Source organism: Abramis brama, assembly GCF_963993115.1.
Source record: "Abramis brama genome assembly, chromosome: 5".
Lineage (NCBI taxonomy): Eukaryota > Metazoa > Chordata > Actinopteri > Cypriniformes > Leuciscidae > Abramis > Abramis brama.
The window spans coordinates 31,598,391-31,625,357 of NC_139967.1; the positions used below are offsets into that span (position 1 = coordinate 31,598,391).

Below are 26,967 nucleotides of genomic sequence, written 5' to 3' on the forward strand. Positions count from 1 at the left end.
TTTTCTTAATTGCAGGATATTTCTCGGGTATTTTTCCGCTGCTGTAAACCATTTGAAAGGGACAAAGTGAGAGACCGAACACACTCCCTTAAGTCCACAGGGGTACAGTGTTTTTTTTTGTATTGATTCAAGCATTTCAGAATGAACTTTCTTCAATCAAATCTTCATTAATTTTCACATGAGGTGGTTGTGCAAAACATGTAACTTTGCTACATTGAAAAGATCTGAACTTTTAAAACATTACAGACTGAAGCACTGGCACAGCACACAAAACCGCTCAATTCCTTGCCCTTACTCAGATTGTCCTTGTTGCTTAAGGACCTGGAGTGCACTTCACTCTCATTTGTCCAAAAATCACAGAGAGTCATTGGACTCTACACAGGCCTTATCGTTTAGGTGTCTGGTTTGTAATTCAGTTACTAACCATTCAGAAAAACAATACTTTGAGCACATTCGAGGTCATCTAAAAAAATATGAAACAGTGACCTGTGTTTTCAATAATTGTGAGTACAGTACAAATATATATTCAACTTTTGCATCTCATAAAAGCAGGAAGCATACTCCCCACTCACTTGAACATTTCAAACCATCAATCCTTCAAAATTACACTTGTCAAACACCTGAAGATACTGAATTGATTGTTGATAATAGTAATTTCTGTGAACCTGTTGAGGAAGAACTAGATTTTGTCAAAATAATCAACAAAAAGTTGGGTTGTCTTTTTATTAAATTAGAAAGTGTTTTTAATGTTTCTAATAAGTGCATTGATGAAATAATAGATGAATTACAATTTATAATATCAACTGCTTCAAGTCCAGTTATCAAACAGATTATTGAGACGACTTTAAAAAGTAATTGTTGCCATGTTGATGAGTCGGTAGTCTTAGACTTGGTGGAAAATCTTACCTCCCTTAATCCGCTAAATGCAGCTCTTGGGGTGGATGGACCTTTCCACACCTCATACAAAAGAGAGAGATTTCTGAAGGAGCAATTCTCTATTGTTGAACCTGTAGAGTACATACTAGATGAAAACAGCACATTCCAGTATGTTCCCCTTTTGCAATTGTTGTCACAGATTTTAGAAAGGAACGATGAGGCGCTTAGGAATACACAAAGCTCTAAAAGTACTTATGAATCCTTTTGTGATGGTTCACATTTCAAAGAAAGTATCTTTTTTTCTGGAGATGGTGTAAAAATCCCTATTATACTCTACATTGATGATTTTGAGGTGTGTAATCCTCTCGGGACATCTAGAAAAAAACACAAAGTTACTGCCGTTTATTGGGTGCTGGGAAACATTCGAAGTATCTCACGCTCCTCATTGACATCCATCTATCTGGCTTTGCTTTGTAAAGCAAATGATGCAAAGAAATATGGATATTCTCGTGTACTTGAACCATTGTTGACTGATCTCAAGAGCTTGGAGCAAGATGGTGTTTTTGTGTCCTCTTTTGGGAGATTTATCAAGGGCACAGTGTTCTGTGTGATTGCTGACAATCTTGGTGCTCATGCAGTTGGAGGTTTTCTTGAAAACTTTACCGGGTCATACATCTGCAGATTTTGTACGGGGTCACGTTCCCAATTCCAAGAGTTCGAGGTCAGATCTGGTGCATTTTCCCCAAGAAATAAACAAGAACACGAAACACATGTTCAGACAGCTTTAAGGACTGGAACCCATTGCTTTGGGGTGAAAGCCCAATGTCCAATTAGCAACAGACTGAATCACTTTCATGTAATATCAGGTTATCCTCCTGATGTGCTTCATGACTTGCTTGAGGGAATTGTACCAGTTGAATTGGCGCTGTGTTTGGATGTATTGATCAAGAAGAAGTATTTCACTCTTGCTGAGCTCAACCATCGAATCAAAACATTCCCATACAAATGGAGCGACAGAACAAACTCACCTCAAGTTGTTGCACCAAACTTTGTGTCTACAAGTAAAACCAGCATCGGTGGCAACGCCCACGAAAACTGGTGTTTACTGAGGTTGCTGTCACTAATGATTGGAGATAAAATACCAGAGGATGAAAAGGCATGGCAGTTGATAATGACTCTGAAAGATGTTGTTGATCTTGCTCTATCACCTGTCTTTTCAGATGCAAGCATCGGTTTTCTTGACAGCAAGATATCTGAACATCGACATAGGTTTCTTGAACTTTTTCCCCAAAAGAGGCTGCTTCCCAAACATCACTTTCTTGAGCACTACCCTCAGCTTATTAAAGACTTCGGCCCCCTGGTGGCATTATGGACTATGAGGTTCGAGGCCAAACACCGCTTCTTTAAGAAGGTTCTTCGGCAAACTGGTTGCTTCAGGAATGTTTTGATGTCTCTGGCAAGAAAGCATCAAACAATGATTGCGTTCCATTTGTATGACTCTGATCATGCAAGGCCTGCCATTTCTGTGACAAAAATGTCCAAAGTGCCACTTGAACTGCTAAATGAAGGAATAAAAGAAACCGTGAGAAAACAATTGCCCAATGCCACTGCAGTACACGTGACAAATAAGGTGGAGTATTTGGGTACAGACTACACTGTTGGAATGATGTTAGCATTTGGCTCAACTGGAGGATTACCTGACTTCGCAGAAATTATTCAAATGGTTGTTGTTCAAGATGACCTAATTTTTGTTGTCAGGCTGCAAAGTGCCTGGTACAATGAACATCTCAGGGTTTTTATGTTAGAACCCACTCGTAATATTAAAGTCCTCCAACAAGCCCAGCTAACGGACGTTTATCCACTGGCAGCTTACACCATGGGAGGAAAATCGATGGTGTCTCTAAAACACTACATTTGCATTAATTAAAAGGTTATGTACCCAAAATTATATTACATTATTACGAGTCATTTTCATTATACAAAACTGCTATGATATTTTTTTTTCTCAATAAGAGTGTGCTTGTGTAGTAGGCTTGGGCGGTATTCGAATTTTGATACCGTCAAACCTCCTCCCTATTTTACCGGGGTATACGGTATTACCGTGACTAATTAAAAAATATGACATAATGGGCTCAGACGGCATCACCAAACTGTTGGCTTGTGCCTACACCGTTCAGAAACTGAATGCCAGATTGGGCAAAAAAAAAAATTCAAGCCGTGCACGTTGTGTCTGAGTCCGGCCGACGGCATTAACTGTTATTATGAGCCCGAGCCCACCATTATTCAACATATCTGTGTGCGTGCAACAAGCAAGAAGTGCCTTTGTAATCCGGTGACGCGTGTCCATTGATTTTTATTAATAAAACTTTTCTGCAAAGATGGAAGTTGACGATCGCCATCTCTGTAGTGAACGCGCCTATAGAGAGAAATGCACATTATTGATTATTTAAGACTATATTTCTATTCGTTTTGAAATGTTTCATTTAAAGAAATTGACGATCGCCATCTCCATAGTGAACAATAGAGAGAAATGCACATCATGGATTACAGAGAGTAGGCTAGTTTATTTCTTTTCGTTTTGTATGGTTTCGTTTAATGAAATTGATGATCGCATCTCCGTATGAACGTGCCTAGAGTGAAATGCACATCATGGATTAAATAATCAGAGTGGCCTTTTTCTTTTCGTTTTGAATTGTTTCGTTTAAAGAAATTGACGATAGCCATCTTCTGTGAACGCTATAGAGAGAAATGCACATCATGGATTAATCAGAGTAGGCTACCGTATATTTCTTTTCGTTTTGAATTGTTTTGTTTAAAGAAATTGACGATCGCCATCTCCGAGTTTCGGTTAATTTATGAGATTTCAATGCAAGTGACCGCGGCATGCCAGCGCCCATCATGTCATGATTATATTAAATCCAGGCAATTGATTGATGAAAAATTTATTAAATTAAGATACAATTTATACAAAACAAAATTCGTTTTAAAGAGACCTTTTACAAAACGAAATTTATTGAAGTAGTCAAATCGTCTGACTCCCGATGCATCCTATCTTATTTGTGCAGTTCACTTTTCATAATCAACAAAGATGGAAAAAATAACATTATAATATTTTAACAAATACGAAAATTAATGCGCTTATTTAATGAACTCTAGAACAAAATGCATCCTGGCAGCAGTTGTTTCGGAGATGCGACATTAGGTTAGAGGTGTTTACATCTCTCTTGGTCACCTTTTTACAAATTTAATTTACAAATTGCCTCGTCAGTATTTACCGCCTCTCCCTTCTCATTCGGTTGGAACCAGAAATATTGCCAAACTGCAACCACACATAAGCATTTTTTAGGCAATAAATAAATTATATATATTATAGGCTATATAAGTGCCGGTTATGACGGTATTGAAACTGATAACGGTGCTATTTTAAGATCCCGCGGTATCCGATATTACCGTAATGCCGCCCAACCCTATTGTGTAGTATTTTGTTAATGATGATGATGATGAAAAGATTGTATTAATGTAATGAAGTGTGTGTGTGTGCAGGTGCATGTCGTGTAAAATATATGCAAGAGAAAGTAAGAGAGACTGTGGTAGCAGTTATGAAATTAAAATTAAGCAGCTAAATCCATTTCTTTACTTTGTTTTTCCTTTTAGGTTGAGATTGTGAAAAACCAACAATGTCCTCACCTAGCCCAGCTGTACTACGAGTAATTCTACAGGACCATGACGTACGGAAATTGTTCCTTCCAAATGGGATTCCAAACACAGTCGATGATCTTCTGACAATTGTAAAAGAGACTTTTCAATTGGATGGACATTTCAGTCTCATGTACATGGACACTGATTTTGGTCAGTTTTTTACTCTGACCTCTACTGATGACATTATGAACAAGGGCTCAATCAAAATCGTTCGAAAAGTAGAAGAGCCATCAGTAATTTTGACACTGACACCGGTTTGTGACTCTGACATCTTAACTCCAAGAGATTTGGATCAGCATTCTACAGATGACCAAGCCTCAACCAGTTCTAGAGAGACATTGCGATTGGCACCATCTGAGGGTCGCACGGAAAAGTGGCCAGAAAAATTTGAAGTTCCAGAGTTTTCCTTTGATATTGAAAGAGTTCTACAAACTGGAAATCAAACATATTTTGAAGATGGTACTCTCCTTCAAAATCATAGTGTGAAATCTGACATCCTGCAGAAGCTTGCTGAATCCATATTTAAATACACTGCATATCCCACAAATCTCCAGATACAGTCAGTCATAGAGGCTTTGATAGAAAAGAATCCATGCCTGAAGGAACCTGGATGTTTTTCAGGGATGTACGGCTGGCAACAGAGTCTGAAATACAAAATGGGCAACTATCGTTCTAAGTTAAGAAACCGAGAGCTAGCCTACCCAGAGCTTGCAGTTAACACCTTGAAAACGAAGCATCCAAATGAAAGAGTTCCTAGCAAGAATGTCAAAAAACCAAAAAAAGCTGAACTGAATTATCTTCCACCACACCCTAACGGGGAATCCCTTGAGAGTCTAGAAAATGAACGTCAAACTTTGCTGGAGGAAATCAAAAAGAAAGACAATCAGAGAGTCATTGCAGAGAAAATGTCTAAAACATTCTCATACAGACGACATGAATTTGTCAATCTCAGCCCACCAATTAAAGATTGCCAGGAGAGATGGCCTGCTTTATTCACAGAAGCACAGGTAAGTTACATTATTGTAGGTGTTATATTTTGATTGTTTGATATCCATATAAGGATTTTTTTCTGTATGAATTATTTAACTCTTTACAGATTAAGGAGGAATTCCGAAGAATTACTGCTGTACCCCTGGAGCAAACCTTTATGTACAAACTAGATGGCTACACACCAAAAATCTTGGAGCTTTTGAAAGCTAAGGGAGGTGTTGCAGGAGTCAAGATACAGCCACGGCTCAGTGCATTGCTTCAGGTATGCAAAAAAAGTAGCTGTATGAACAGAGGTGTAAAGTCCAGGGTCAGAAAGTAAAAGTCCTCAGTAATTTCAACGCATTCTCATCCTTGGACGTCACATACTGACCCTTGTGACATTTCGTCTACATCGAACGCACATGGCACCCTTTAGCGTCAATATGACACGCACAGGATATGGGTAGGTTTAGTTCTGGGGTAGGTTTAGGGTTAGACCGCTAGGAGGCGCCTCCTGGCTCATTTCTATCTGCGTCTCATATTGACGATAAAGGGTGCCATGTGCGTTTGATGCAGACGAAATGTCAACAGCGTCAGTATTATGACGCCTTGGGATGAGAACGGGCTGGTAATTTGTTCCAATCACCTGGATTTGCTAATAGCTGGGTTTCAGTCACGTGCACGAAGGCAGGGCGATTTCAGATGGAGGGCAGGAAGTAAACATGGAGAATACGTCTATTGAGTAAACTGTTGCGGAGTGTCCGTATTGTACCTTTATCAGAGTTTTTTTTTTTTTTTTTTGACCGTCCGTTTACACATTCTTATATCCGATTCATGTGTTTACACTTGCCATACTATCTGAAACATCGCGCATGCTTAAAGGGTTAAATTCTCTTGCACAGATGGGCGGACGCGAAATATGCTTGATCCTAGCTCTGCGATGTATGAGAAGTTTGCCAAACATCACCAATGAAAATTCTGTCATCATTTACAAGTTCCAAACTTGTGTGAGTTTCTTTGTTCTGCTCAACACAAAGGAAGATGTTTGGAAGAATGTTTGTAATCAACAGATCTCGGTCCCCATTGACTACCATAGTCTATTATAGTCAATGGGGACCGAGATCTGTTTGGTTACAAACATTCTTCCAAACATCTTCCTTTGTGTTGAGCAGAACAAAGAAACTCACACAAGTTTGGAACTTGTAAATGATGACAGAATTTTCATTTTTGTGTGAACTATCCCTTTAACAGACTCTGCTCCTCCCGACCGCAGACGTAACTTGTGTTAAAAATCCACTTTTTACGGTGTTGTTCTGTGAGCTTTTTACATTTCTCACCTTTATGAGTGACAATCTTCAGTACTCTATAAAAACCCTTTCCCTTTTCTTGGTTAGAACGATTGGAGCAGCTGTAAACTACACAAAACATTGGCCTTTTTCAGACGGCAGATCCTCAGCTATTTCACTTCCTGCCCTCCAACTGAATTTCGTGCTCTCCATTGCAGCAGCGTGACGTCACGTAAAACCAACCTATTAGCACAGTTTTTCAGCCAGGAGAGAGAACTAATTAGTGAAATCAGCTGGCTGAGTTCATGGGTGGAATAAACATGGCAGGACTTTTACTTTCTGATCCCTGGACTTTACACCTCTGTTAATATTCTGTTATGTTGATTTGTGTAATGGCTGCTAAAATGTGGTGGTCATCAATTACAAATGCTGCTCGATGACACCCATTCCTCCACACTCTTCTATCTGTCCCTCCATCTGTCTTTCTGTCTATTTTACTAACTGAAACCCTTCAAACAAACAAACATTTTTAAAATGTTTACTTTTATGAAATCTTAAAAATTGAAAAAAGGTTGTCAAATGACAATTCTTTAGTATTGATTATTATAAATAAATCTCTTCACAGGGCCACACCATTGAGAAAAAACGAGATACCGTGATCCGCAGTCTCATTGAATATCTGGGTGAGGTGGAGGAGAATCTTTTCAAAGACTGCAGTGTAAGTCCCAGACATGTTATGCTAATCATTTCTATCCAATCTGCCACATAAGATATTCAAAGTGTTAGAAATGAAAAATATTTATGAAGATAGTACACCCAAAAATGAAAAGAGTAAATATTTACTGTTAAAATTTTAGTTCAGATTTTTAGCTCGGCTTTCATCAAAATTATCTTCATTTGTGTTTTGAAGATGAGAAAAGGTCTTATAGGTTTGGAATGAAATGAGGTTGAGTAAATGAATTAATAAATTTAAACCATTCTCCTCAAGTGTGTGTTGCATGTGGTCAGTGTCACCCCTGGCAACAGTCATCAAGGCAACCGGCCCAAGAAACTCAGTGATCCTTGTGAGGGGTAGATGCTGACTCCACACAACACACTGGATATTGGGATGTTTATTGGTTCGGATGTTCAAACAATACAAGTTTGGGTAAATAAGCCATCAAATATTTCATCCAAAAATATAAATTTGGAACTTAAGTAAAAATGACTAATTTCCCAATCACTGAAGACCAGTCATTCTCATATTGGTGACACAAGACTGCAAAGCCTGGTAGGCTGCTCCAGCCTGTCATGTGCAAAGAAGGACATTTTTTCTTTAATGTTTATACAACATTACAGCTTATGAGGGTATTAACCTTTTAAATGTGCTTTTCCCCTCATCCTCCTGGATTGCTTAAGGATGGCAATCAAGAAAACTTCGCGGAAGATGTCCTGAAGATTCTTGTCCATGGAAATGGAGACGGAGAGCCAGTGGTGTCCATTGTGCTTGAAGGAAGAAATGTCCTAACTAAATGTGGAAATACTGTGAAAGCTTGTGCTCTTCTGATGGGACTGATTTATGCCTTAAATCTTCAATATCCCTCCAAGCTAAAGTACACATTTGAGGTTTTCCAGAAGCTGTTTCTGGATCTTGATGGTCTGAAGCTCTCTCCGAAAGTGCGATCTTTGAAAAACAAGCTGCTTGCTTGAAATGTTTCCCTGGATGTTCATATGGCATTTATCTGCCTTTTTGACTCTTGATCCATAATGTTCATTGTGTGCTGCCTTTACATTTATATTTGTATTTGTTGTTTACATAACAGATGTGCATTCAACTGAGATGACAATGGTTGCCATCATTTGAGAAAACTGTTTTGTACAAATGTTTTTACATTTACAAATTGCAGGATTTGTATTTCAGTTTTTTTATTAGCTTAAACGGCTTTCTAAATGTATTGGGTAAGGACTTTATGAGTTTTCTTTTTAAGGGTAGGGGCTTGGTTAGCAATTTGTGACAGCAGTTTGTTAATGTCATGTTTTGATACTGAAATTTAGATTGATCTCGATTTAATTTACATGTTTTTGTACTGTGGATGTTAATAGGCATTTATCTGCCTTGTTGACTCTTGCTCCAAAATGTTCTTTGTGTGCAACCTTTACATTTATATTTGTATTTGTTTTTAACATAACAGATGTGCATGCAACCGAGTTGATAATGGTTGCCATCATTTGAGAAAACTGTTTTGTACAAAAATTTTTACATTTACAAATTGCAGGATTTGTATTTCAGGTTTTTTATTATCTTAAACGGCTTTCTAAATGTAGTGGGTAAGGACTTTTATGAGTTTCCTTTTTAAGGATAAGGCTTGGTTAGCAGGTTTAATTTGTGACAGCAGTTTGTTAATGTCATGTTTTGATACTGAAATTTAAAATGGACTTAATTTGCATGTTTTTGTACAGTGGATGTTCATAGGCATTTATCTGCTTTGTTGACTCACTCATTTTGTGACTGCAGAACTGTACCCTTGAGGAAAAACCTGCTAATTGTATTTTGCATTTAATGTATCACTGAAATGTTTCAGTATGCTTATTGCTTAATAAATTAATCTTAACAGCACATTGTCACAGTATTATTTTGTCAGATTATACAAGTAACATTTAATTTAAAATAATTTCCAGCACTGCATAAAACAAGTAAAATTTATTTAAAATATCAAGTGGTTTTACTTAATTATATTAATTACATCAGATTTGTAAGTAAAAATTACTCAATATAATTTAACAGGCCAAGTTATTTGTACTTATTCACTTTGTGAATTTTACTCGGCTTAGTTAAGTAGATTTACTTAATTTCCATCATTGTGAAATTTACTTGAAAAAAATTCGTGCAAAAACTTGCCTTATAAAAATTGAGTAAATTCTACTTATTGTTTTTCTCAGTGTAGAAGGAACACACAGAGGACTCTGTATTATAGATTTCATAATTTCATATCAAATGTCACATACTCCCATAGGACGTAATACGGTTACATCTCTAATGGGATTTTTTTTCCTGATATAAAAATTACATTTAAAGAAATCAGACACACATGGTAATGCAATAAAAAATAATTTACACCGCTCTTGCCGAGTTCTCCCCTTGTATCGTACCTTAAGGTTCTTTTTGAGGGGCAGGAAGAAAATAACCTTTATATCACCGCATTTTAAATGTAAACTATAATTACAGCATTTTTGCACATTTCGTACTTTCTACCTTGAAGTGGAGGCCACAACAAATCTAGGGCAACACAGGGTTAGCACAGCTAACTAATAAACAACACTGTATTCACAACACCTTTCCACTGATATGTTCTACAGTAGCATCGTGAATTGACTTTTCAAGGCTTCATTCCTTTTTATTGGTTTGATAAAAGACCAAAGATTAGATTCCTCGCTCTTTGTATGCATTGTCTCGTTTATGTCTCTTTGTTAGGACAGATGGAGAATTGGGGGGACATAGACCAATAAAAGCCATTCACTGACAATGACCGTGTTTAAGCCTCAAAAGCTTTCACAAAAAGTCCCTTGCTCAGGTCAGACTTGGACAATATTTGCCTATTTGTATGGCTATTCGTTCTCCAACGTATAGCGAATGTAGAAATACATTTCCAAGGGCAAATTTGCATACGGTTTTAGTTGCAACGATGGCACGGATCACAGCTATTCTCTTCTGTCTCTGTGATTGACAGCTGAGTGGACTCCGCCCCCAAACCAGAGAGAAAAGGGCTCGTCAATATGGCGTCCCCTCAGAATCTTACCGACACTAGCAAGCTTGGCTGAAACAAAGGCTCACCCCCGTATCCGTTGTGACTAATCTAATTGTTTATTGGCCAATGTCACGAATCCACAGCTCAAATAATACTTTGATGCTCACAATATATACCACACATTCGTTTACACTTTGTTCTGAGATCTATTTGAAGCACTTTTTCTCTGATGGCCAAAAATAGAGAAAGGCACTACAAGGAGTTCAAAAGAGCCTGGAATTAGCCCTCTTCCTTTTACCTGCCGGCTGTGAGAGCACTCGAGAGAAAATGTTGTCTAGCATCTGGTGGGGTGAGCTGGAGATGGTCAGCCGCAGGGCTGATGGAAGACGAGGGGTGTCATTTTAGTATATCAAAGCTTGATCAGGGCTATCCATCTTTGAGGAACTCAGAATAACTGAAGGAGAAAAAAATACCACATTTGTGATGTGGGAAGGTAAAAAGGAAATGTAAAAAAACAAAACAAGACAAGCCTCCATATGATAAGAGGAGGGTTTATGCTGATGTGTCGTTTTGTTTTCTTGTTGTCACGGATATAAGCGGCTGCATAAATAAGGTATTTAGAGGGCTTCGCTCTGATGTCTCGATTGCATTCGTTCAATTGTGCTTCTGTAGGTGTTTTTTTTTTCTTTTTCGGTTGGAGGCATCTGCTCAGATCCAGCCCGTTTTATGCAGACTGTCACAGCCTCTGTAGTGGCACTACAAACGGCAGGGCTTGCTGTAAACTTTTCCCCTGCAGGATAAGCGTTGTTGGGATAGCGCCACCCTGGGGAATCTCCTTCTCTCGCTCGACTCAGTGTGGATCTGAGAGCGTGTCTGCTTCGCTCTCCTTCAACTGCAAACAAAGCCTTTCTCACAGCTCATTTCACTTAGTCATTTTAGTAGGAATGCGTGTTAGTGGGAAGGAGACGCATTTTGTGTTTCGTTTGTTTGTGTGGTTAGTTTCTGGTGATGTTCGCATTGTCTTTGTGAGTCGTTTAGGTCAGGTGGATGTGGAAGTCTTAAAAGGTTCTGGACCTTTTTCGGTGTTGCATTTTTGTCTTTTTGGTCTGCTGAGGTGGCGAATTGCATCTTCTGTCATATCCGTTCTTGCTTTTCCCATACATAAAATATCACACATCTGAGGGACAATCCAATGACCTCTACTGCCCTCTCTCCCTCGCTTTCTGTCTCTCTCTCTCTCTCCCAAACACACACACACACACACACACACACACAATCACACTCTAAGAGAAGCACCAGTCTCACATCCCCCACCGCATACGTGTCTTGATTTATTTTCACCAGTCCTCCACCTTATGATGATGTATTTGCGACATCTGGCGGTATTCACTATTTCCTTAGCAATAGCGAAATGAAAAGGACGGCACAGGGGGGAGATGGAGATGGAGACGGACGGGTGCAGAGAAAAAAAGCCAGGAAGACTGACAGAGTGAAAGGAAGGAAGACAGAGAAAAAGAGGAAAATGAAGCCAGAGTCAAGAGGTACCACAAAAAAATCGAGAGACAACGGCGACACACAAAGTTGTATGTCTTAAGCCGCGAGTCCTTCGAAATCTATTCCAAACGGCTTGGATACCCCCTAGTGGGAGGACAAAGGCAGCTATCCTTGTCAGAAATGGGGGCGACGAAACAGCCATGAATCCATAGGGTCCAGAGGTCATCCTTCTTGAGCTGAGGTGACATCATAACAATGGGACACTTCTACAGCCTTAGAAATCCAAGCTGATTCATTCCGCGAGGGGCTAAAAAGGAGCGCGCCTTGTAGTTCCCACACATTCACAGACAGACAGCGAAGGAGAGACCTAGACAGACAGAGAGAGGGAGAAACAGAGGAGGAGGATAGCAGCAGGGAACGTATAGGCCTCACTCCGAGCTTTTCTTTCTTCGTTTTTTTGTGAACGCATTAAAGAAGATGACTTAATTCGCTCTCGTTCTATGTCCGGAGAGTGCCTCTGTGAGACTCCGTCATAGAGACATGTCACGACCATCAAGTACGTGAATTACTGCACAACAGAAGCACCTAACCATGAATACTTTGTGTCGGCAAATGAGTGTTTCGAATGATACGAATAGAGGAAAAGGGCACACTCATTAGGCATATAAACGCTCATTTCATGCAAGCGGCTCATCAACATTAATAGACAATGATTGATGATATTTATCTCCTAATTAGTGAAAAAAGAGCAGATAATTGGCCATTATCAGAAAATTAGCAGGAACAACTCATAGGAAAAAGCCCGAAATATACAACAGAACACATCTCCCTACGACTTTTGCGAGTTGCGTAAATGTTTACGTAACTAAACCTTCACTCTAAACAATAGATGTTCTAAACGGCGTTAAGCTTTCTCCGCGCTTGCAACAATGGTGCAATGCCACGTTACATAAGCTCAAGAGCTATAATGAGATCATACATTCATGTCGAAAGTGTTAATTAGTCTATCTGCCCGAGGTTGAGGGATTCCGCTGCCTTCGCTCATTGTTTTTATAATCCTCCGCACACATTTATAATTCATCGTGTCGCGCTGCGCTAACACGTTTTAGCCATCTTTTTGTCTGTTTATGAAGGCTCCATCGTGGTCATGATGCATTTGAAAGCAAATGAAAATCTCTCTTTCTGTTTCTCCCCCTTTAGCTGCCTGACTCAGCTGCCAGCCATTTTGACAGCTTCATTTGTGACGGCGTTCTTTGATCGGGGCTGTCACTGATATCCAACGCCAATGAAAGGCTAAAACTAACCCGACGTTTGCTCGCTACTAAGCTGGACCGTTTTATTGCCCGTCTGCTTTAAACAAACGTGCCGTCTCGTCTTCTGCAGTGACGTGTTCGTCTCTTGAGGATGAAATTTCACTTCTGTTATGCATTAAAGTTTGGAATACGCTTCATCATAAATAACAAATGCAGCAATATAAGCATCTTTATAATCTTAAGGCTTAATTTTAGACAAAAGTTCACACATTTCTACAATAAACAAGAATAATTACCTACTAAACTTGAAAAAAAAGGATTTTGGTATGGATCATAATTGGCATGAATGCTATCTGGTCTAATTGTGGAAGTAAACTGTTATTGATGATGTATACGTGCCTGGTATCGTATTAGGGTTATAATTTGTTTCTCATTGCCTCTTGTTTCCACAGAAATTGTCTCTAATTGTTCAGATTCAAGTGCCAACCTATGAGTCAAGTCATAGTTCAACCACAAATGCAAATTTATTTACTTTTCAAGTCATCATATGACTTACTTTCTTCTGTGGAACACACACACACACACACACACACACACACACACATAAAGATAAAAAACACATTTTTGTCCATACAATAATGAGGTCAAAAATGTCATACCCATGCAGGAATCCACTATGGCTACATGTCAATAACATAAAACCTCATTTGTTCTTGCATGCCATGTGAATTAACTTCATGATGTCATCCCACACAAACTAATGAGGTTTGATTTTTTTTTTTTTTTTTACATTAGAGAAGTTTTAAACAATCAGTATGTCATTTGTTTACCCTATAATAAAGTTTAGATTACCTTTGCTGTCACTAACTTGTACTTAAAGCTAATCTTAAAAAACACCAATAATTTGAATATGTACATTATATTTGTGTGATGCCTAAACTTATTTTTAGAATTTAAAACATATATATATTTTTTTTTAAATCCATTTATCAGTTTTTCTGCTATAAATTGAACATAATTATCAGTTTGGTATCAGCCACAGTTTACATACTAGTGTATTTCCGGTAGTAATACCATAGAGACAAGAGTAAGTCACAGCAGCTGGTTAGGTATTACCTATCTAGAGTACATCAGTACTAACAGTAGTAAGATGATGCTGCAAAAGAGACCAGGGCAGAGGGAGAAGGATAGAACTGAACTTGTGTTCGGACCAAGCAACCAAACAAGTGTTGAAACAGCGTAAGACATTACAGGCCAGAATTACAGGAGGCCGTTGCCTTTGCTCGTGCCCTCTTACTGTTTTTTTTCTGGACGGTTGATGCTCGCGGCTGGGGTCGGAAACCTGAGGAGACTGGCAGAGCTGGTCGGAAACAACGTGTATTCTGACCTCTCTCAAACCAGAAGAGGGCAAGCAGCCACGGGCTTCAAGCCAGCAGGTGGTATAGTTTCCAGGAAAGATAGGAAGTCTTCAAACGGTTCACTCCGTCAAGTAGTCCATGGCCTGACATTGAGCTCTGGATTGTGTGTGTGGTTGTGAGGAGAGGCCTGAGCTGATCTCGGACAGGGCAACGCTGAATGACGGATTGCCTGAGAAAGCATTGGGGCAGCCCGGAGCCAACGCAGAGGCTACACAGATGCCCCCAATCCAGGCAGCCCACTCTCTGATTAGATCTGCTCCCCTTCCAGCAAGAGCGCCCAAGTTCAAAAAAGACAAGAGATGAATGAGAGTATGGCAGAGAGAGAGATAGAGAAGGAGAGATCGAGGGAGTGACAAGGAGCATCATTCATCTCTAAATGGCCTTTCATAACATTGTCACTGGGTATCACACAAATTGCAACAAACAGTCACACTGCTATAGATGGTTGCCAGTAGATGAAACATAGAGTAAAGAATAAAGGGTGAAGATGCCTCTGAGGAATAACTACATTTGAGAAATCTGCTCCGAGCCAGTCTGGACATTGATTTAAAGATGTCAAGATTAGTCAACCTGGCTTAACTCAACAAATAAGATAAAAATAATATTGAAATAGACAAGATATATATTGTCAGAGGAGGAAAAAATCCCAGACAATTTGGGCACTGATTCAAAGACGTCATGAAGAGGAAGTTCAAATCTAGTTGAACTGTTTTCACACTTGGTTTGATTGCTTGGTCTGAGCCAAAGTTCAATTGTCCCTTGGGTTTAACATCAAGACTAAACACACACAAAATGTCACTTTTATCAGCAGATTTGAACTATACTATAATTAGTGTAACCAAGTACAAGTAAGGGAGTTCGCATGAACCTTTCACACCAACCAAAGAAAGAAAGAAAGAAAGACGATTATTCCAGAGACTGTTGCTTCTGAAGAGGAATTCAGTGTGCATTTCTTTCTGGTCTTCTTTTCTTAGTGTTCTGTCAAAAACAACTTGAGCTAACATAGCAGCCTGTCACATCAAGACAATCCTCAGCAGAGCACTGAGCAGAATACTCTAACCCCGTTTCATACACTTAGCCATCATACTATCACACTAAAAATATAACTATAATGTATACCGTATACAACATACAACCGGTGAGGGGCGGGTGTACCATTTTGGGGGCCTTAAGCAAAGTCAGGATGTGACACAACTTATATATTTCAAACATTAATAAAGACAATTAAACCGTCACAAATAATAATAAAAATTAGCCGTAGCACAAATAAATACAACTGAACAAAGTGTAAGAAATCAAAAATAATCAAAAGTAGAATAACACCGCATAGAGTTTCCTTTTAATAAATGAATCCTTATTAAAGTTACACAAGTTATTCAGTCAAGATCAGTGACTTTATGAGGAAATATTTTCAAGCGCAAGAGAACTCAATTGAATTCAGTATTTGTGCACTAAATGAGAGTTGAGTACATCATGCGCTTGAATAGTTGAAAATCACATTAATTGTGAACACATATCACTTATCAATTTAAATTTTATAACAAGTATCTGATTCCTGACCTTAATTATGCGATTCCAGAATTGGAATTAGATTCACAACCCTATATCTTTCGGCAAATGCACAGGCAGTGACTGTGCGGGCACAGCTTGTTCAGTGTGTGACCTGGCTGCAGGTCTTCCACCTCATCAGATGTTTCATATTGATTTTTCAGCGCAAAAAAAAAGAAAAAAAGTAGGCTTTGGCATTCTTTCAGCATTGGGTTTCTTCTCTTTAATTTCTTTTTTTTTTTTTAGTTCAGCTTGGATATGTGTGCTTTGTTTCTTTCTACTTATCTTGACCACCCGGTAAATTATGTCAAAAGGAGTCATGAATTGAGTGGCCCCAAGCCTGCGGGGCCCTTTGCATTTGATTGGTTTGCGTGGTGGTTAACAGCGCTACTGCAACCGCTCAATCGTTTAGACTTGGTAAGATGTTTACAAAATATTGTAGTCTCTAATGCTCACCAAGGCTGTATTAATTTGATTAAAATAAAGATTTTAGAAGAAAGAATAAAGAAGTTGTAAAAATGGTCTTGGAATCTCTAAGACCCCAAACAGAACATGAGGGTTAAACCCATGCTATATATTATATGCTATATATATATTTTCTCGCAAAATCAGTGCAGAAACTGCAAAATCTGCAAAAGTGGGGCTTGGCTGTCGGGTTACCTGTGCACACACTTATTAATTAGTGTGTGGTGCTCAACCAGAGAGGTTGCAGAAGGGCAGATGTGGTGACAGACCTTCTCCTCATCAACCATGTCTGAGCAACCTTCATCCTTCCTTCTGTCCTTCTTACCCACCTCTGAGGGGCAGAGTTTGAACGTGGCCACTGAATGCCAATGAAAGACCCAAGTGCCCTCAGCTTTCAGGATGCTTGCTGACCATCTGCCCAGGGGCCAGAGTGGCACCATGGCCCTTATATCAGTCAGGGCTAAGGGCTCCGGGGGATCTGTAGCACCTCTGCGGAGCACTGAGATCACCATCTAATTGACAGGATGACAGTCCACAGTTCCTCTAAAGGTACTCTGAGACAGTGGCATTCAGGCCATGTAAAGTCAGCAGAGAGGGAAGGTCATGTCTGATCAGGGCTCCTATGACAGTACCGTAGACATCGTATAGAGGTACGATTCACTAGGCCAAGACACTACACTCGTCAGGAGAATGAAAGAAGTTACCAATGTCAGGTGTAAAACTGCAACACATACTCTAAGACCAGAGAGACAATCAAAACTAACTTAATTTACAACGTTTAGCCAATAGTAACTTACAGGGATAGTTCACCCAAGAATGAAAATTCTGTCATCATTTACTCACCCTCATGTCCATATTGCAAACCTGTATGAGTTTTTTTTTAGTTTTTTATATGAAACATAAAAATATATTTCAAAGAATGCTGAATTTAGTACAGACTAAAAACACTTGAGAAAGCAAGTCATACAGGTTTGGAACGATGTGAAGGTATGTAAATGATGATAGAATTTTCATTTTTGGGTGAACTATCATTTTAAATGTCAGTCATCATTTCATTTTGAAACAATTTGAAGCGAGTTCTATTTATGTTTAGGTATTCGCAAATCTCCTATATCTGTTATCCTATAATAGTGTGAGTTCTGAATGCTCCTAAAACACAGTCAATTAATTATATAAATCTGTACGAAAAAACAAAATGATATATGAGAATAATCCATAGTGATTTAGCTTAATATATCCTTCCAACAGACGACATTTCAAACTTTTCAAAGCAATTAACAATGAAGGTTCCCTTGTGGTGAGATTGTTAAAAAATGACACAGCGAGCATTTCAAAGTGCCTGTGCACTGACAAAAATAGACTGGTTGTGACATACAAGCTTGACTAAATGCTACTTTTACGATACTTTTTTTTTTTTTTTTGTATTTTGCATTGCATTTTTACAATATAAGACTGGGTAACTGCAAATTGAAGTAAATTAAGCTTGAAATACTCATCTTAGACATCTATAACAAGCGAGGTATATTAAATGCAGGCGTTACAAATCAGCATTCAGTGCACTCCAAATGAATTACCGTTATAGGCCACTAATATTATCACTCTTATTTGTAAGGAGCTATGATTGCCTCTACTGAACCACACTCTCCTTCGCCAACCGCTCCAGCAAAAGCTCTCCATCTCCATTTCCTTGTCAGGGCGTTTCACCGCTGCCCAGATTAATGCTGACAGGCAGGAATCCTTCTAATTATCTGTCCCTGGCCTGGATGCAAATGGCTGGGTTCTGGTGGCAGTGTGATGAGACTGCCAGTGCAGTGACACCGGGCCCCCAGCGTGGAAGCCTGTCACTGGCCCTCTTCCATCCAGGGACCACACAGTTTATTTATTTTATTATTATTTTCCACCTCTCAGGCTGGCAGGGTGGCTTTGTCAATCACAATGTGGAGATGGCAGTGGGTGTCTGATTAAAGCTCTGCGCTGGGTGAGATTGAGCTGGTTGTGACGGCTGTAGATTAGGATCATAGATTATGAGAGATAATGGTTCTTCAATAATAAACAGAGGACTGGAAGTGAGAGAACGGATTGAATTGAGTTAAAGAGTGTGGCATAATCAAGGATGTTGTGAAAGGAAAACTGACGGGCAAAAAAAAAAGCCCTGCAAAGCTGGAATAACATTATAAATAGCGGCTGTTTCAGCCATTTCAGCACGACTTTGGATAGTTTAGTCAGTAACTAATTACCTGTTTCATCGGCAAGTACAAACAAAACCAAACAATTGGTTGTTTTGATGGTAGCTAATTAGCTATCTGCTATGAAAGTTAATTTCCTCCAAACCAAACCAATAAAAACGAAATAAAATAAAATAACCCAAAACAAAACAAACAATAGGTAGTTTAGATGGTAGCTAATGATCGATATAAGAAGTAAAATGCAGTGTAGCTAATTAGCTATCTGCTCGGCATGTTCGTTTTCTCTAAACTAAACCAAACCAAACCAATAAAAACTAAAACCAAAACATTTGGTAGTCTAGATGATAGCTAATTAGCATGTTCAGCAAGTTGTGTCATACTTTTAGGCATAACAAAAACAACAAAACAATAAAATAACTAAACAACAGAACTCAACAATAAGGACTGTCCGATGGCCCAGGGCCAGCGTGAAAGACGGGACAGTTAATGGAGTTGTAACTTGCCAAACCAGGCCAGTGCATCGCCGTCACGAAAGTTTATCATTTGCACGTGTTTTTATGTCTTCTCAATTTAAACATTGAAGGGATTTTTAATCATTCAGTTTCAAGCGCAAGAAGACGAGAAAAATCAAATTCAGTTCTCGCACGCTTTTTTTCGGTGAGCACGCGCACAGGGAGCCGAGTCTCAGACGGCTTTTTAATTTTTACGGAGGAGTTTTGCCGTCAACTGCCCTTATGACGACGAGACCCTGAAATCACTGTTCTGGATCGGGGAACATTACCATCATCCTGTTGACCTCCCAGAGACCACTTGACAAAACTGGAAGGAATCCATCATCTGGTGTCTGGAGAGGACAGTGCCAGCCCCTGAGCCGGATTTATCACCTTCGACAGCAGAGAGATCGTGTGAGCCCCCCCGCAGACGTTGAGGGACCAACCGCAGCGATGAGTGAACCTGACCAGGGGTGTGAGCCCACGACACCAGCAGCTGAGGGATCTGAGACAGAGGACTGGTTGATCGACTTCAGTGCAGAATTATTATCTGCACCATCATCCACCATCACGCGAAGCTCAGCCAGTCCTCCAGCCCCTCTGCTCCCGGATGTTTACAGCCCTGCACCTTCCCTGCAGTGACGTGGAGCCGCAAGTCGTGCAACCACCGGCAGCGCCAATTCGATAGGATCCAGCGGCTCCCTCTCCGGCCTCTGTTCTCTTCGCTTCTCGGCCCGTCGACCTGTCAGCTCCACTTGGCTCCTCCCATCTTCGGCTCAACCGGAGACCCTCGGCCTTATTGCTCCACCGGGTTCCCTCGTTCCACCGGCTCCCCTTTGGTCAGTCATCACTCTACTTCCGCCACGGACTTACGGGCCGTCCTCTGCGCTCCGTCCCTCCACCCTACGGCTGTCCTCTGTCCCCGGTCGTACCCCAGATGCCATCAGCCACCACAACACCATCTTGGCTCCTCCCTCCCTCAACACCGCTGTGGGCTGTTTGCACTGGAGAGCTCTTGGTCTGTGCCATCGGGCCGTTTCCATCTTCGCCGCCGGGACCTCGTCGTCGTTTGGAGGTTGCCACTCCTCCGTCGCCGCCAACCCTCATCAGCCCTCCGTCGCCTACTGTTTTCATCTCTTCACCACCTCTTTGTCCTCGTCCAAAGCCACCTCCCTTATCATCGTCATCACGATAGGGGGCATTCTGTCACAGTTATGTTCAGTTTAGTTCAGTCCATGGACTTTCAGTTTGTTTACATCAGTCACTTGTGTTTTTTTGTCTTTGTTTCCCGGCTCTCATTATTTTCTATGGACACTGATTACCATCACAGCTGTTCGTCACTGTGTATTTAAGTTCTTTCTTGAGCACTCTTCATTTGTCCGGTATTGTTCATGTTTCACACATTGTCTCGCATGTTGGCTGTCTAGTTTTGAGTTGTTTAAATAAACCTTGTGTTATATTCACTTCATTTTCGTCTTCCTTGGATTAAGCGTTACAGAAATGTCCCCAGTATCTAAAATTTTAGGTGCATATTTATTAGAATTCAATGATTTATTAGGTATTAATTAATAATTAGTAATTAATTCATTAAAAAAAATGTTTTTTTTTTTTTTTTGGTGGGACCAGTAAAAATATTGGCATGGCGAGTAACACTTCCATGTCAACCCATCATTTTAGTGACTTTATTTTTTTATATATATATATTTTTTTTTCGCTAGGGGCCCTTTAAGTTTCACAAACAAGTCCCCTCCATCATGTTCTATGACGGACTGAAAAAAAAATCCTTAGTGTTGAGCTCAGGGAAATGTCATAATACATAGCATAATTAAAATGTACACATATAGATTTGGGCATCTGAGAATGAATGAACAAACGTGAACTTAATTCTGATTGTGAACATTACGAGAGGTGCGAGACAGGGAGGAAGGAAATAATGAATGGATGGAAGAGGATTTTAGAGGAAAGAAATGAGGAATGAGCTAGGCCGGGTGGAAATGGTGGCCTAGCTGCTTGACAGTTGACTCTGTTGGATGTGACTTTCACAGTCTGCTGGCAGTTTGTGTGGAAGCCATCACATCTGTGACTCGAAGTTTGATTAATGAGCCTTTCAGCTCTTCTCTGCCATGTGAGGTGGGGCCACGGCCTTCTCCCAGGCTTCAGTGATTCACCCACCAACACACACACACACACACACACACATACATGAACACACATACATGCAAAGAACAAACCAGGAGCTCTACGCCTGCCTCATGCTAAATAAAACCTCATTGTGTCTGCTAATTTACAGCACTAGCCACCAAAACAAAGGCAAGATGATGGAGAGATTCAAAGAAGCTTTCCCACAGTCAGTCAGTCAGTCAGTCAGTCTGTCTGTCCGTCTGTCATAGAGCATGATGGAGGGGACTTGTTTCTGAAACTTAAATGGCCCCTAGCAAAAAAAAAAAAAAAAAACCTTGCCCATAAAATGATGGGTTGACATGGAAGTGTTTGCTTTTTCCAGCAACACAGTGAAAATGTCCCTTTCCTCAGCCATGACAGATTCCCTTACCCAAAAAAGCAACAACAACAAACTCATAACACAAAGGTGGCGATATCAATTACTTCCCCGCACATTGCGATGCTGCCTCTAGCCGAGTCTCTGCGCGTCTGTGGAAAAAGTCCTTGCATTCTGACACATTTGTTTGTATTTTTTACCCTGCGAAAGAAAGCTAACCATATGGCTATCATTGGGAACAGATGGCATGTGCCCAATGTGAACGGCAGTGCCTATCACTGCAATTTAAAGCACTCCACTCCCTGCATCAATTGCCATCTTTCTCAACAGATACTTCACTATTGTTCCGGATGATAAAGGAATGACAGTGCAAGGCTGTATGAGTTGAGCAAGCCAACGTACTACATCAGTTAAAATTCATGTCTTTCAATGCTAAGCAAAAAGAGGAGAAAGGAGAAGACATATTTTAGCATTGTTTGTGACTGTGATTCCAAAAGTTTTAGCATTTACCAATAGCATTACATTTGTTTAGAAGGTGCTTGTTAAGTGTGTCCCGTGGTATTTTGTAACACTGAAAGCGTGTCAAACTAAGGCACAACATATTATAAGAAAAAGCCATTGGAGGAAAATGTTTAACCATAGAGCTCACTTATGAAAAATGATTCAGGTAACACAGGTGAAAGAAAGGAAGTTTGTTTGTTGGGTCAGTAAAATAAAAAAAATGTAAGCAAGCGATGCATTAAATTGATCAAAAACACCATGTAAAAATAAAAAATAAAAATATAAACCTTTTATTTTTTTATGGAACAATTTATTGAACCTTTAGACAAAATGTAAAAAAAAAAAAAAAAAAAAATGCTTTTATGGCTCATACACTATGATATAGGAGATTATGGAGCTCACAATCAAGGAGGAAAAAACACCTCAATTTTATTTAGAAGCCCAAACTTAGTACAGTTCCTGAAATTTATACGGCCAAACATTAAGATGAAATTCTGATAGCTTGTAATGTAAACTCATTTTATAACACTATAGCAGACAACTTACATAAAATGCATATAAATATCAGTTGCCACTCTATATCTCTATAAGCATTATATATGATATTTAAATGCTTAGTTTTATGATCAAAGCACTGTAGTTTTTAATGGGGGGGGGGGGGGGGGGGTGGCATATAATGCAATGTAATACAATGATGATTGAGAGACCTCAAAAGCCTGATACATCATATAACTGATACTTATTTGTATTTTTTTTAAAGACTATCTTTAGATTATCAAGTACACCTTAGTAGTTGGTGCCCTGCTACAGTTTTGCCCTGTTACGCATGAACAGGTAATCGTTGTGTGACAAATTGATTACTGTTTTTCTTTTTCTTATTTATTCTTATGTTTACTTTTTAAAAATCACTAAAGAAGACATAAAATATTGCATACAACAGGTTTTGCAAAGTTTTGATCATGGTTCATCAAACAAACGCAGCCTTTGTGAGCATGAGACTTCTATCAAAACCATTAAAAAAGAGTGTTTGCAGAGATAGTAAATCACAAAACAAATGCTAGTATTGCCAGATTACAGAATGCAACATGGAGGGAAGCCAGATTTGTATCAAATAGGAGTATCCTACATGCGCAACACAGCATAAGATTTATAAAACTTAAACCGAGAAGGCAAACCTGAATGTGAATTTTAACACAGATCATTGAACCTATGGTGTTATTGCAAAGCCTTCCTGTCACCAAGCACTGTAACTCTGGCAAAAAAAAAGTTTGTGTGGGTCATGTCTAGAAGTTTGCTGTAGCTGTCTCTCTGGGTGTCAGGTGCTAGTCTGAGGAAGAACAGGAACATTAATCAGTCACTTTATGCTGAAAAGCTCCATTTGAGAATGATTTATGACACTGCTGGCACGGACAGCCAAATGACAGGTGACAATAAAGGACACCCACACCTGTGTAAATCTTCTCCCTCTCTCTCTCACACACACACACTCTGAGAGGAGGAACGGGGGGACAGAGTTGAGACCGCATTATGGCACACGTCTCATTCATATGCAGCAAGATGAATGTACTCCTCATAGAGCCACAGAAATGTTTAAATAGATAGTTCACCAAAAATTTCTGGGTGATTATATACTGTGAATGCCAGTCCAAACTTTTATTATTATTAATAAATTATTATTATTGATATTATTATTATTATTAATTTTTTTTAGTAGGACACACACAAATGTTTTGGTATTTTGTTTTCCATACCAAGGCAGTTCTCGGTGACCAATGGGCTGTCAAGCTCCAAAAAAGGGACTTTTAAAATATATAATTAAATAAAAATAACCCATATGCACTACATGCCAAATTTTATGATAGATTTATTTGAGGAACAAATCGGAATTTAAGTCGTCCATCATGTTTGTTTCAAGAGCCACAGTGGGGGTGAAGATTATCAGTAAATAATGAATTTATTTGAAGAAGAAAAAACAGTAATATTCTGAAATATAATTACAAACCAAAATTGCTATTTTCTATTTGGATATGTTTTAAAAATAATAATAATAATAATAATAATTTTAAAACACTGTATTTCTGTGATGGTAAAGCTAAATTTTCTCCAGTCTTCAGTGTCACACGATCCTTCAGAAATCATTCTGATTTTCTGCCCAAGAAACATTTATTATTATGTACAAAACAGTTGTGCAGCTTAATAATTTTGTGGAAACTGTGATACATTTTTGGTGTTATTCTTTAAAAAAAAAAAAAAAAAATCCTCTCATAACCTGACATCATTAAAACATTACTGAAAAAAAGAGAAGTTAGAGAGATTAATATGTTCAGATGAACACCCTATTCAACAGACAGCAAGATCACATAGTTTCTGCATATAGAAGACCTACATACATTCTCAGTCTCCAGAGAGGGTCTCTAGTGTCTAACATTTCCTCCATGACCTATTACTGCTTTTTTTCCATGCATTAGACCTTGTGTTACAACTATTTTCTATCTGCCTCATTCTATTTTTTATTTATTTATCTCTCTATCTCTGACCAGGTTTCCCATTAAATTTACTCTTTCATGGTCATTCATGGACGATCCACAAGTGTCATGCAATACAATGGTGAATGAAAGTAGCTATCTTTTTTTTAAAGGGCGCATGCACACAAGCACACACACACACAGCTATCTGAATGAGGACAATAAAGTGACATGAATTCAAAATTGACAATTATAATTTTTTTCTGGAATATTGCAGTATTACAAATGATTTATCCGTGCACATCATCACTGATATTCATCTTTACTCAAATTAACTTCCCCTCCGTCCTTCAGCAACATCTCTTCTCTTCTCTGATGACGAGTTTCCTACTTTTTTTCACTTGGATATATGTCACAATAGGGAAGAAAAGACTATCGCTACTTCCCGAATTTAAAGACTTCTATTGTTTTTATATGAAGCAATTTCTCAGAACCTTACCCATGTCAATTGGGCTTAGAAACACGAGATTTGGTGACCACAACCGGAACTCAATGACTGATAATGAAGTTAATGGTTTATGGACCCTGATTTCACAAACAAAACTATACAGAATGAATCTCTAACCCTCTAAGCTTCTTCCTCTTAAGGACCTTCTGTCCTTCACCTTACTTTCTTTCATCCCTCTTCTGAACTTCTGCTCGGCCATGAGGGCAGGTGCTCCATCATTGAGATACTGAACAGAGAAAGATGCTCTCAGAGGTTACACCCCACTGTGAAGGAAACACTAACATCTGGACGCTCTCCAAGTTGGACTGGGCAGGTGATTTGCCAGATACGCAGAAACAGGTTCTTGTTCCACTGACCTGCTGCACTACCAAGTGGAAACTATTGTGTGGTAGGGCGTTGGCACTGATTCCCAGATATGACACAATTCCCTATCAAAAAAAAAAATCTTAATTTTATCCAATTCAAGTGCCACTTTTCTTTAATTCATTTAAAAGATATGATGGACATTAAGTTGTAAGTATATACTATTTAAGACAAAATTTGTCAAACAACACCCTGTTCACACAACACAACATTCATTTAACTAAACCTATTTTAACTTTAAAAAAAAAAAGTATTAAATGTTTTAATAATTAGTAAAACTTTATGCAGTAATTATGCTTATGTAGTTTTACAACCTTATTGAGTTTTTAAAAAATACTTATAAAAATAAACTTGGGTAACACTTGATTTCGCAGTGTTCTTGTTACAACTTACATGTACTTCTTATAGTAATAACAGTAAATCATGCATATTTACATGTACCTAAAACAAGCCCTATTCCTAATCCTACAGTATACATGTTGTTAAATAATATTACTCAGTACTTAAATGTATAATTACACTGTAACATGGACACCTTAAATAGAGTGTAACCTAAACTTGGCATACCATCAGAACTTGTCAGAACCATTTAAGAAAAAGAACATAAACGTGATTAAAACAGTGAACATCTTTAAAGAAATATTGACCAGAAATAGGACCTAAAAAAAAAAAAAGAACAGACTAAAATTATTGTTTAAGATTTGATATTTGATCTGTTGAACCAACACTAAACTCACTGATCATTTGGAGCAAATGGATCATACTCTGGCTCTGGTTTGAAATATCCCTTTAAACCAGCATACTTGTATCACATTTAGGGGTTGTTACATATCAACGATATGCTTAAAACTGAGAAGTTGAGTTTTCCACGTACAGACGACACCATTGTCAAACCGATCCCCATTCACACGGATCCGTGAAAACGACTAAAAACCCTTTTATTCTGCTGCCAGGCCATTAGATGGCGAAGAAACACTATAGATTGAACATGTGATACGCATGTGCAAGACGTCATCATTTTCACAGATTCGCGTTTTTGTTGTTTACACGGAAACCGTTTTCAAAAACTTGCACTTTGAAACTCGTTTTCAAAAGTTTGCGTTTTCAGGCACACAAAACGCGTAAATAAACGGCCAAAACGCATAAAAAGTTGACCGTTTTTAGTTGAAAACAGTGTCATGTAAAAAGCCCCTTAAACTAAAGCTCAACCACACCCGATCCCT

At 38.9% G+C, this 26,967-nt stretch overlaps 2 protein-coding genes across 2 annotated transcripts in view; one reads left to right on the plus strand and one right to left on the minus strand.

The window, feature by feature from the left end:
• The window catches only part of kiaa0825 (KIAA0825 ortholog), a 149,815-nt gene that overhangs the window by 57,268 nt on the left and 65,580 nt on the right, over positions 1-26,967 (minus strand). The gene's annotated exons all lie outside the window — the stretch shown is intronic.
• Positions 51-8,803, plus strand: LOC311082861 (sterile alpha motif domain-containing protein 3-like). The gene is made up of 5 exons (XM_084114026.1): positions 51-102; positions 4,531-5,582; positions 5,672-5,827; positions 7,456-7,548; positions 8,229-8,803. Exons 2-5 carry the CDS (start codon positions 4,554-4,556, stop codon positions 8,517-8,519), a joined length of 1,569 nt encoding a protein of 522 aa, XP_083970152.1. The 5' UTR covers positions 51-102; positions 4,531-4,553; the 3' UTR covers positions 8,520-8,803.